Source organism: Rhinoderma darwinii, chromosome 13, assembly GCF_050947455.1.
Source record: "Rhinoderma darwinii isolate aRhiDar2 chromosome 13, aRhiDar2.hap1, whole genome shotgun sequence".
Lineage (NCBI taxonomy): Eukaryota > Metazoa > Chordata > Amphibia > Anura > Rhinodermatidae > Rhinoderma > Rhinoderma darwinii.
This window is the reverse complement of record NC_134699.1, coordinates 63,824,275-63,837,165: the sequence shown is the minus strand read 5'-3', so window position 1 is coordinate 63,837,165 and position 12,891 is coordinate 63,824,275. Positions and strand designations below refer to the sequence as shown.

General features: G+C 36.4%; 1 protein-coding gene and 1 long non-coding RNA gene across 2 annotated transcripts in view; one reads left to right on the top strand and one right to left on the bottom strand.

Annotated features, from left to right (window-relative positions):
- Window positions 1-12,667, top strand: part of STX8 (syntaxin 8) — a 244,015-nt gene extending 231,348 nt beyond the window's left edge. The window contains exon 8 of the mRNA XM_075845250.1: window positions 12,579-12,667. Within this exon, the coding sequence (XP_075701365.1) occupies window positions 12,579-12,667 (89 nt within the window). The remainder of the gene's footprint in view (window positions 1-12,578) is intronic.
- On the bottom strand, window positions 5,283-6,456 carry LOC142665922 (uncharacterized). Its single transcript, XR_012851598.1, has 3 exons — window positions 5,726-6,456; window positions 5,538-5,643; window positions 5,283-5,430 (listed from the first exon to the last, which is right to left on the bottom strand). It is a non-coding gene; the product is annotated as an uncharacterized LOC142665922 (long non-coding RNA).
- Window positions 12,668-12,891: the final 224 nt, after the last annotated feature.

The following is a 12,891-nucleotide window of genomic DNA, read 5'->3' as shown; positions in this document are numbered from 1 at the left end:
ATCGCGACCGCAGCATCTCAGCTTGTCGCCCCCCCCCCTTCAACGAGACTGCCTTCCCTCTGCCTCTGTTAAGCCTTGCCTGTTTTTTCCAATTTCAGCCTTCAAATAAACTTTTTGCAGTTTCCCAGTACATTATATGGTACTTTAAATCCTACCAATAGAAACTACAACTCCTTCCACAAAAAAAAGCCCTCACACCACTTTTTTTTTTACATAAAAAAAAAAGTTGTGGCTCTTGGAAGGCAGGGAGTGAAAAACTAATATGAAACATCCAAAAATGTCTAAAAAAAAAATGGGGTTAAATCTTCTACCTCCCAGAAATATAACTTATTGGGGTCTGAGATTGCAGAGATTTGTGGGGGGGGGGGCACTGCTGCAGCCCCTCAGCAGGAGCATACCTAGATTTCATGGGACCCCATAGTGAGGAATGAGCTTGTAAACAAAATTGTAGTAATGCATACTGCAGTTGCCATTATTTATATTAGGTTCTAGCTACTTGCAGCCACCATCAGAGGGAGCACCTTTTGTAAGGATTTATAGTATTCTGTGTTTCTTTATACAAATTTGTATACAATAAGCTCCCCCTAGTGGTAGCTACAGGTAGTCAAAATTTTATTATTTGACTATGGCTGTGTGGCTGCTTCTCCCTTGCCGTGCCTAAATTGCTCCCCCCCCCCCATAGCCTTTGGGTCCTGTAGCATCTTCTATGGTTTTAGCTACACCCATAAGCCCCAGATCCGAAGTACATTTATTTTGGGTGGTGGGAGTGCGGTCACTACTCTACTAAGTGTGTTTACAAAAAACTGGTGCAAAAAAGTGTAGATGTTGCTAAATAATCAGGTGTTCTTTTCTAGTGAGGGCCAAAGACAATAGCGAGCATCTCTACTTCATCCTCACCAGATATTATACAGGGAGCTCAATGATATTACTGTATTACTTCACCACAATCTATATAAAAAACAGCGCAGTTAGTTCTGTGTATCATAACCATCACTTCACAGTCTTCCACATCTGGCCAGTCCATAAGCTCAACTAGATATGACTTCAGTCTGAATTTTAAAGCTGTTTTTGCATTCCATCTTCTGTTTTTAATACAAACTCTTTTATAAAATAAATAGAAAGAACAGATTTTTGTATTATTGATTTTTTTGTTGTGTTGCTGCAACTGGAATTAGGATGTTTATTGATTATTAGTGATTGTTGCCGACAAAATTATTAGATAGATCAAGTGACATTGGAGTCAGTATATAAGTCAACCCCAGGAAAAGGCATCCTTACACATAGACCTGTGACAACTATTGCACAGTTCTAACTAATATGTTTTCTCCTATATGCTGCCAGAATAAGTTCTTCAATATAAGCTATAAAGAATATAACTACTATAATACTGGCCCCTATATACAAGAATATAACTACTATAATACTGCCCCTATATACAAGAATATAACTACTAGAATACTGTCCCCTATATACAATAATATAACTACTATAATACTGCCCCCTATATACAAGAATATAACTACTATAATACTGCTCCTATATACAAGAATATAACTACTATAATACTGCTTCTATATACAAGAATATAACTACTATAATACTGCCCCTATATACAAGAATATAACTACTATAATACTGCCCCTATATACAAGAATATAACTACTATAATACTGCCCCCTATATACAAGAATATAACTACTATAATACTGCCCCTATATACAAGAATATAACTACTACAATACTGCTCCCTATATACAAGAACATAACTACTATAATACTGCTCCTATATACAAGAATATAACTACTATAATACTGCCCCTATATACAAGAATATAACTACTATAATACTGCCCCTATATACAAGAATATAACTACTATAATACTGTCTCCTATATACAAGAATATAACTACTATAATACTTCTCCCTATATACAAGAATATAATGACTATAATACTGCCCCTATATACAAGAATATAACTACTATAATACTGCACCCTATATACAAGAATATAACTACTATAATACTGCCCCCTATATACAAGAATAGAACTACTATAATACGGCCTCCTATATGCAAGAATATAACTACTATAATACTGCCCCTATATACAAGAATATAACTACTATAATACTGCTCCTATATACAAGAATATAGCTACTATAATACTGCCCCCTATATACAATTATATAACTACTTTAATACTGCCCCTATATACAAGAATATAACTACTATAATACTGCCCCCTATATACAAGAATATAACTACTATAATACTGGCCCCTATATACAAGAATATAACTACTATAATACTGGCCCCTATATACAAGAATATAACTACTATAATACTGGCCCCTATATACAAGAATATAACTACTATAATACTGGCCCCTATATACAAGAATATAACTACTATAATACTGCCCCCTATGTACAAGAATATAACTACTATAATACTGCCCCCTATATACAAGAATATAACTACTATAATACTGCCCCCTATGTACAAGAATATAACTACTATAATACTGCCCCTATATACAAGAATATAACTACTATAATACTGCCCCTATATACAAGAATATAACTACTATAATACTGCCTCCTATATACAAGAATATAACTACTATAATACTGACCCTATATACAAGAATATAACTACTATAATACTGTCTCCTATATACAAGAATATAACTACTATAATACTTCTCCCTACATACAAGAATATAACTACTATAATACTGCCCCTATATACAAGAATATAACTACTATAATACTGCTCCTATATACAAGAATATAACTACTATAATACTGCTCCTATATACAAGAATATAACTACTATAATACTTCTCCCTGTATACAAGAATATAACTACTATAATACTGCCCCCTATATACAAGAATATAACTACTATAATACTGCCCCCTATGTACAAGAATATAACTACTATAATACTGCCCCTATATACAAGAATATAACTACTATAATACTGCCCCTATATACAAGAATATAACTACTATAATACTTCTCCCTATATACAAGAATATAACTACTATAATACTACCCCTATATACAAGAATATAACTACTATAATACTGTCTCCTATATACAAGAATATAACTACTATAATACTTCTCCCTATATACAAGAATATAACTACTATAATACTGCCCCTATATACAAGAATATAACTACTATAATACTGCTCCTATATACAAGAATATAGCTACTATAATACTGCCCCCTATATACAATTATATAACTACTTTAATACTGCCCCTATATACAAGAATATAACTACTATAATACTGCCCCCTATATACAAGAATATAACTACTATAATACTGGCCCCTATATACAAGAATATAACTACTATAATACTGGCCCCTATATACAAGAATATAACTACTATAATACTGGCCCCTATATACAAGAATATAACTACTATAATACTGGCCCCTATATACAAGAATATAACTACTATAATACTGCCCCCTATGTACAAGAATATAACTACTATAATACTGCCCCCTATATACAAGAATATAACTACTATAATACTGCCCCCTATGTACAAGAATATAACTACTATAATACTGCCCCTATATACAAGAATATAACTACTATAATACTGCCCCTATATACAAGAATATAACTACTATAATACTGCCTCCTATATACAAGAATATAACTACTATAATACTGACCCTATATACAAGAATATAACTACTATAATACTGTCTCCTATATACAAGAATATAACTACTATAATACTTCTCCCTACATACAAGAATATAACTACTATAATACTGCCCCTATATACAAGAATATAACTACTATAATACTGCTCCTATATACAAGAATATAACTACTATAATACTGCTCCTATATACAAGAATATAACTACTATAATACTTCTCCCTGTATACAAGAATATAACTACTATAATACTGCCCCCTATATACAAGAATATAACTACTATAATACTGCCCCCTATGTACAAGAATATAACTACTATAATACTGCCCCTATATACAAGAATATAACTACTATAATACTGCCCCTATATACAAGAATATAACTACTATAATACTTCTCCCTATATACAAGAATATAACTACTATAATACTACCCCTATATACAAGAATATAACTACTATAATACTGTCTCCTATATACAAGAATATAACTACTATAATACTTCTCCCTATATACAAGAATATAACTACTATAATACTGCCCCTATATACAAGAATATAACTACTATAATACTGCTCCTATATACAAGAATATAGCTACTATAATACTGCCCCCTATATACAAGAATATAACTACTATAATACTGCCTCCTATATACAAGAATATAACTACTATAATACTGACCCTATATACAAGAATATAACTACTATAATACTGCTCCTATATACAAGAATATAACTACTATAATACTGTCTCCTATATACAAGAATATAACTACTATAATACTTCTCCCTATATACAAGAATATAACTACTATAATACTGCCCCTATATACAAGAATATAACTACTATAATACTGCTCCTATATACAAGAATATAGCTACTATAATACTGCCCCCTATATACAATTATATAACTACTTTAATACTGCCTCTATGTAGAAAATTTGAATATAAATATACTGAGATATCACCACAAAGAACCCGCCGATCAGTAGAATGAGGGGTCCAGTACTACTGTGAGTGCTACGTTACCTTTATTATTTACAGAGGTACAGCGCTGTACAAATAGTAGTGGCCATTTCTGGTACTGCAGTTCACTGGAACTCCGTTCCTTTCAGTGAATGAGGTTGAGCTGCAGTACCAGTCACGGCTACTTACATATGTTGGGCGCTATACTCCTGTAAACAATAATGGGCACGCAATGCCCCCATTTATTCAGCTAATCATAGGGATCCCTGAATATGGACCCCCACTAATTAAATATTGATGGTGTCAAAAAACCCTTGAGTGTATAGTCACTCTTGCTGGGTTTTTAAAGTTTTTAATTCTGCTTCTAAGCAGTGGTTTCATAAAACTGTATTTTTTATTTTATTTCCCATAATGAAGCATAAATTGCTGCAATTTTTATTTTGTTGCCATGTTTCTATAAATTACATCTGAAAACACATAAAAACTACCAAGTGTGAATGCACCTTTAGGGACCCCGTATTACACAGACTCCCTGGATGATTGCCCAATTTAACTTTTTTAAAAATACGCTAAAAGGTTATAAAAAAAATAATTTGTTTATTCTAGAATCTGGTAGAATTGCTGTGCAGTTTTCTGTGGCTCCGGCCCTTTAACATGCGATGAATGGTGAGATGAAGAGGGGGAGCAGCTAGTCCACCCTTACACAGCTCAGTCCTGGATGAGAAGGGACCGGGATATTTTTTATATTTTTTGTAGTCGGATCCTAGAAAAGAAAAAAATCCAAATAAGAAAAAAAGAATTGACAAAACATTCACCACAAGGAGAAGCTGAAGACGGAACAGAAGACGGAACAGAAGACGTCAGACTTACCGGATCTCGCTTCTGTTCTGCTCATCACTGATTCTCCGCACTGGAGGAGTCTGAATGGGAATTTCAGATGGTTTAGGTGGTAAAGGCCACGATGTTGGGGTGACAACTGCAAAAAAATGAGAAATTCAGTGTCCAGGCGGCTGTAGAAGAGATGTGAGGTGAGAAGATCATCAGCGGACGGCACTTACCTCACCTAAAGATGGTAAATGGGCCCCGAGCGGTAGATGGAATTAACATGGCCGCTTTCTCTCCGGGGGTTTGGGGCCCTAATGGTAAATGGGCCTAGAGCGGCAGATGAAATTTAGATGGCCGCTTTCTCTCCCGGGGGTCAGGGGCCCTGATGGTAATTGGGCCCCAAGTGGCAGATGGAACTAAAATGACCACTTTCTCTTTCGGGGGTTCGGGGCCCTGATGTTAACTGTACCCCCCAAAAGGTCCTTCATCTCCACATCATCTGGAAATTGGCATCCGCCAACTTCCATCTTTTCATCGTCATTCTCCGCGTCCTCCATCTCAACATCATCTGGAAATTGGCGTCCGCCAACTTCCATTGCCTCATCTTCATTCTCCACGTCCTCCATCTCAACATCATCTGGAAACTGGCGTCCGCCAACCTCCATCTTCTCTATCGTCCTCATCCTTGGAAACATCCGCATCATCCTCAACCTCCTCCTCTTCCGAGACGCGTCCATGATGAGAGCCAGCAAGAGAAAAACTGACACCGCGGTCAATGTGTGACCCCAATTTATAAACTTCATGATGTCACAACATGATGGCCATTATGTGCAACCGGAGCACCTCCAGATTACGGGCCACACCCTTCATTATAACATTACGCTCCGAGTCTCCAGGTGACATCACAAGAAGTGCAGAGAAACAGAATCTGCCAACATTCTAAAATGTTCTCCAGGAAACACCAGTGAAATTTATTCTGCCCCTCCCCCATAGATATTACAGGTTTAGCTGCCGGCATCGTCCAATAGAATCCAGCATTGCAGTGTAATCAGATCTGTTGCTTGTCCAATAGAAACATCTGGCAGTGCGCTCTGACGTTAAGCGACTATCTGTATAAAGCGTATGCTACAAGTCAAAGTGGGACATTTCTATTGGATGAACAGTGGTGCAGACTCTAGAGCAGACATGGGCAAACTACGGCCCGCGGGCCACATACGGCCCGTTAGGCTTTTTAATCCGGCCCGCCGAACTTGTCCAAATAATAGTAAAAACCTCCTTTTTTTTCCCCTTTCCCTGCAATGCCCACGTTTTCCCAATAGATGGCGCACTCAAAACACATTGACCGTTGACCCTTAACGCCGAAGGACGGATATATCCGTCCTCAGCAGCTGCTAGTTCGCGCAGGAGGACGGATATATCCGTCCTGTGATCGCGCGGGTACTGACAGTTTACCCACGCGATCAGCGGCAGGAGCACGGCTGTTATACACAGCCTGGCTCCTGCTGCAACTGCCGGAATCGAAGCACGCGCCGATTCCGGCAGTTTAACCCATTAAATGCCGCTGTCAACAGTGACAGCGGCATTTAATGTGTTTGACAGAGGGGGGAACTCCCTCTGTCTCCCGATCGGCGCCCCCGCAAACAAATCGCGGGTCGCCGTCGGGTTTCCATGACAGCCGGGGGTCTAACAAAGACCCCCAGGTCTGTCTTCAGCATCTGCCTGTTAGGCGATGCCAGAGGCATGACCTAACAGGTTGCCTGTCAGTTTTACACTGACAGGCAATAATGCTTTGGTATACGAAGTATACCAAAGCATTATATATGCGATCGGCACATCGCATAGTGAAGTCCCCTGGTGGGACTAAAAAAAAAAAAGTAAAACCGTTAAATAAAGTTTGTGAAAAAAAAAATAAAAAAAATTACAGTCAAAGTCAAATAAAACTACTTTTTTGCCCCAAAAAGTGGTTTTATTTAATAAAACGGTCAAAACAAATCACACATACACATATATGGTATCCCCGCGATCGTAACAACTTGACCAATAAAATGAACACATTAATTAAACCGCCGGATGAACGGCGTCCAAAGAAAACGCAAAAAACAACGGCAAAATTCTCTCTTTTCTCCCATTCCCCCCATAAAAAATAAAATAAAAGTTCATCTATAAGTCCCATGTACCCCAAAATAGTACTAATGAAAACTACACATTGTCCCGCAAAAATCAATCCCACGTACGGCCACATCGACGGAAAAATAAAAACGTTACGGCTCTTGGAATGCGGCGATGCAAAAACAAGTAATTTTTTTCTAAAAGGGTTTTTATTGTGCAAACGTAGAAAAAACATATAAAACCTTTACACATTTGGTATCCCTGTAATCGTGCCGACCCATAGAATAAAGTTAACATGTTATTTACGCTGCATAGTAAACGGCGTAAATTTATAACGTGAAAATTAATGCTGGAATAGCTGCTTATTTTCAATTCTCTCCTAAAATAAAGTTAATAAAAGTTAATCAATATATTGTAAGCATCTAAAAATGGTGCAATTACAAAATACAACTCGTCCCGCAAAAAACAAGCCCTTATACGGCTATGTCGACGGAATAAAAAAAGAGTTACGACTCTTGGAATGCGACCGTGGAAAAACAAAAAATAATCCTTGGTCATTAACGTGCAAAATGGCCCGGTCATTAAGGGGTTAATGTGGCGCGTATTTCTCTTTATTTCACTTTAATTTTCACTTCGTTTCACGTCACCATTAAGCCCTTCGGTTTTCAAAGAGTACAATATCAGCCGTCACTTTGCCACGAAGCATGCAAACTATGCTAGCAAGCAGTCAACACAAGAACGGGCGGCTACTGCTCAGAGGTTGGCAGCTAATTTACAGAGTCAACAGAACTTTTTTCTTGATAAATCACAGTGCGTATGTTATTTTAATCTATTTACATTTCCTCCTCCCAGTATCTGCGAAATAGTATGTAAATGCCATATCTTGCATATTCCTTGAGACAAATTTATTAACTGATAAGGGCTATTTTTCACATTTGAAAGACAGTTAATAAATTGGGTTGTAGTGTTCTTACTGTGCTATGAGGTTTGCACACACTACATTTAATGCTTTAGTATATCCGGCCCAAACACTCCCTCCAAATGCTCCTGGCCCGGCCCCTCTGTCAAATTTTAGAACCCATTGTGGCCCGCGAGTCAAAAAGTTTGCCCACCCCTGCTCTAGAGCCACAATAAGGACATGGTTTTCTCAGTACCGCACTGCCCCCTCCTCTCACCAGTTCTGCTCTTACGTTAGAGAATAAGGAATAAATTGATAAGCCTGTGTTCACATCCGCCTACGGACCCTTTTTTCCCCCTCAAAACGACAGACACGTCAGCTGAACCTGACAGACTACATTGTAAGCCAATGGGGTCTATCAGCTGCTGGTTGTATCCAGCGTGCCACGGATCCGGCTGTGCTTTAATGTAAAGTGAAACCCATGACACAAGTGTGAAAAGAGCCGAAGTATAGTGTATATAGTGTGTGTGTGTGTGTGTGTGTGTGTGTGTGTGTGTGTGTGTGTGTGTGTGTGTGTATGTATGTATGTATGTATATATATATATATATCTAGTGTATAATAATATGACTACTATAATACTGCTCCTATATACAAGAATATAACTACTATAATACTGCTCCTATATACAAGAATATAACTACTATAATACTGCCCCCTATATACAAGAATATAACTACTATAATACTGCTCCTATATACAAGAATATAACTACTATAATACTACTCCTATATACAAGAATATAACTACTATAATACTGCCCCCTATATACAAGAATATAACTACTATAATAGTGCCCCCTATATACAAGAATATAACTACTATAATACTGCCCCCTATATACAAGAATATAACTACTATAATACTGCCTCCTATATACAAGAATATAACTACTATAATACTACTCCTATATACAAGAATATAACTACTATAATACTGCCCCAATATACAAGAATATAACTACTATAATAGTGCCCCCTATATACAAGAATATAACTACTATAATACAGCCCCCTATATACAAGAATATAACTACTATAATATTGCCTCCTATATACAAGAATATAACTACTATAATACTACTCCTATATACAAGAATATAACTACTATAATACTGCTCCCTATATACAAGAATATAACTACTATAATACTGCCCCCTATATACAAGAATATAACTACTATAATACTGCCCCTATATACAAGAACATAACTACTATAATACTGCCCCCTATATACAAGAATATAACTACTATAATAGTGCCCCCTATATACAAGAATATAACTACTATAATACTGCCCCCTATATACAAGAATATAACTACTATAATACTGCTCCTATATACAAGAATATAACTACTATAATAATGCCCCTATATACAAGAATATAACTACTATAATACTGCCTCCTATATACAAGAATATAACTACTATAATACTGCCTCCTATATACAAGAATATAACTACTATAATACTGCCCCCTATATACAAGAATATAACTACTATAATACTGCCTCCTATATACAAGAATATAACTACTATAATACTGCTCCTATATACAAGAATATAACTACTATAATACTGCCCCCTATATACAAGAATATAACTACTATAATAGTGCCCCCTATATACAAGAATATAACTACTATAATACTGCCCCCTATATACAAGAATATAACTACTATAATACTGCTACTATATACAAGAATATAACTAATATAATACTGCTCCTATATACAAGAATATAACTACTACAATACTGCTCCCTATATACAAGAATATAACTACTATAATACTGCCCCTATATACAAGAATATGACTACTATAATACTGCCCCCTATATACAAGAATATAACTACTATAATACTCCTCATATATACAAGAATATAACTACTATAATACTGCTCCCTATATACAAGAATATAACTACTATAATACTGCTCCCTATATACAAGAATATAACTACTATAATACTGCTCCCTATATACAAGAATATAACTACTATAATACTGCTCCTATATACAAGAATATAACTACTATAATACTGCTCCCTATATACAAGAATATAACTACTATAATACTGCTCCCTATGTACAAGAATATAACTACTATAATACTGCTCCTATATACAAGAATATAACTACTATAATACTGCTCCTATATACAAGAATATAACTACTATAATACTGCTCCTATATACAAGAATATAACTACTATAATACTGCTCCTATATACAAGAATATAACTCCTATAATACTGCCCCTATATACAAGAATATAACTACTATAATACTGCTGCTATATACAAGAATATAACTACTATAATACTGCTCCCTATATACAAGAATATAACTACTATAATACTGCTCCTATATACAAGAATATAACTACTATAATACTGCTCCCTATATACAAGAATATAACTACTATAATACTGCTCCCTATGTACAAGAATATAACTACTATAATACTGCTCCTATATACAAGAATATAACTACTATAATACTGCTCCTATATACAAGAATATAACTACTATAATACTGTGCCCTATATACAAGAATATAACTACTATAATACTGCTCCTATATACAAGAATATAACTACTATAATACTGACCCCTATATACAAGAATATAACTACTATAATACTGCCCCCTACAGAAAAGGCTTTAAGTGCATTGACCACATTCATTGATTGACTCATACACATGCTCACAACATACATGGACACACACGTACACACTAACTATGTAGTCATACATACAATACTAGATACACACACAAATTAATGGTGCCCTGATACAAAGAAAAATGAAATAACTTGTGCCATACATCGTCACCACTTCCCTCGTCCCATGTGTATCTGTATTCCAGCACATGTACACATTGACCTCTTTTGCACATGTGTTTTGTATGTAATGTATGAAATATGCATGTAAATATAATTACACTTCATTTTAGATGCCCCCACAAGTTTGTGCTCGCCGCCAGGCAGTATTCACATCTTACGGAATTTGCCTTAGTAGGGACCCTATTGAAAATAATTTTTGCAATAATATTTGTCTGGAATTTGTTAATTGCTGCAGGGAGTGACAGTGATGTGTTTGATTTGTTCAAGACTGGAAAATGAAGGCAATTTCCTAAGGGAAGATACAGGCTGCATAGAGTGCGTGTGTGGTGTGATATGTATACTATGTATGAGGCAAGAATCCTTTTGTTCAGCACTTATTTTATTTTTATTAAAACTGCTTGAGCTGCTGGCTGTCTGTCTGTCTGTCTGTCTGTCTGTCTGTCTGTCTGTCTGTCTGTCTGTCTGTCTGTCTGTCCGTCCGTCCGTCCGTCCGTCTGTCTATCTATAATAAATACTTGTAACAGCTGAGAGTTTGCTGCAATTGTATCCAGTGTGGACAATCTTCTGCATCAAAAAAGCAGAACAAATCTCTCTCCTATCCTGACAGTTTGCTACAATTAATCAGCGCAGGTGGAATGCATCATTTTGGAGCCTAGACTGTTTCCTTACAGAGGTGTAGCAAACCCTCAGCTGTGAAGTATTGGTTGTGTTCTAAATGTAAGCAGTAATGTTCTCATCCACTGACAGCAAACAGACGTATTGAAAATGCTGCAGAATTGAAACCACTATTCAGAACCTTTCATTATATAATGATTAAAGGGGTATTCCCACCTTAGACATTTATGGCATGTCCCCTGGATATGCCATAAATGTCTGAAAGATGAGAGTCCCAACTCTCTTACCTGCACCTTTCTGCACTTCAGGTGACCGTCACAATCAGGCAGAGAGTGTCAATGAAGGGTAGGATGCACATGCCTTCTCTCTACATTGATTCCTATTGGAATTACAGAAATAGGAGCAAGCAGAACCGGCTGTTTTCGGAATTTCTATAGGGATCAATGAGAGAGGTGAACATGTGCAGCCACCTCTCCATTCAGTTACTGCCTGAATGTGACGGCCAGCCACCTCTCCGGGTAATCAGAGGTGAATGACGCCTTTTTTTTTTTTTTTTTTAGATATAGGTACAGGTCCCAGAGCTGGGATCCGCATCTATCAGACCATTCTAGGTGTGTCAAAAAAGTCTAAGGTGGGAGTACCCTTTTAATTTTTTATTTTAATGAGATTGGATGAGCCCTTTAATTCATGTATAATATATCATTTATTTTGCCATAAGTATCCCACCGACCTCAAATCCTTCAGGATTTTCCCCTTATTAGCAGCTTTTTCTTGTCCCCTTCTTATCTACATCCTCATGGCACAATAAGACAAGCTTGTAGGTCGCAGACACCCCCCCCCCCCTTGGCCAAGCCGTTGAGACCGCCGCGAGCC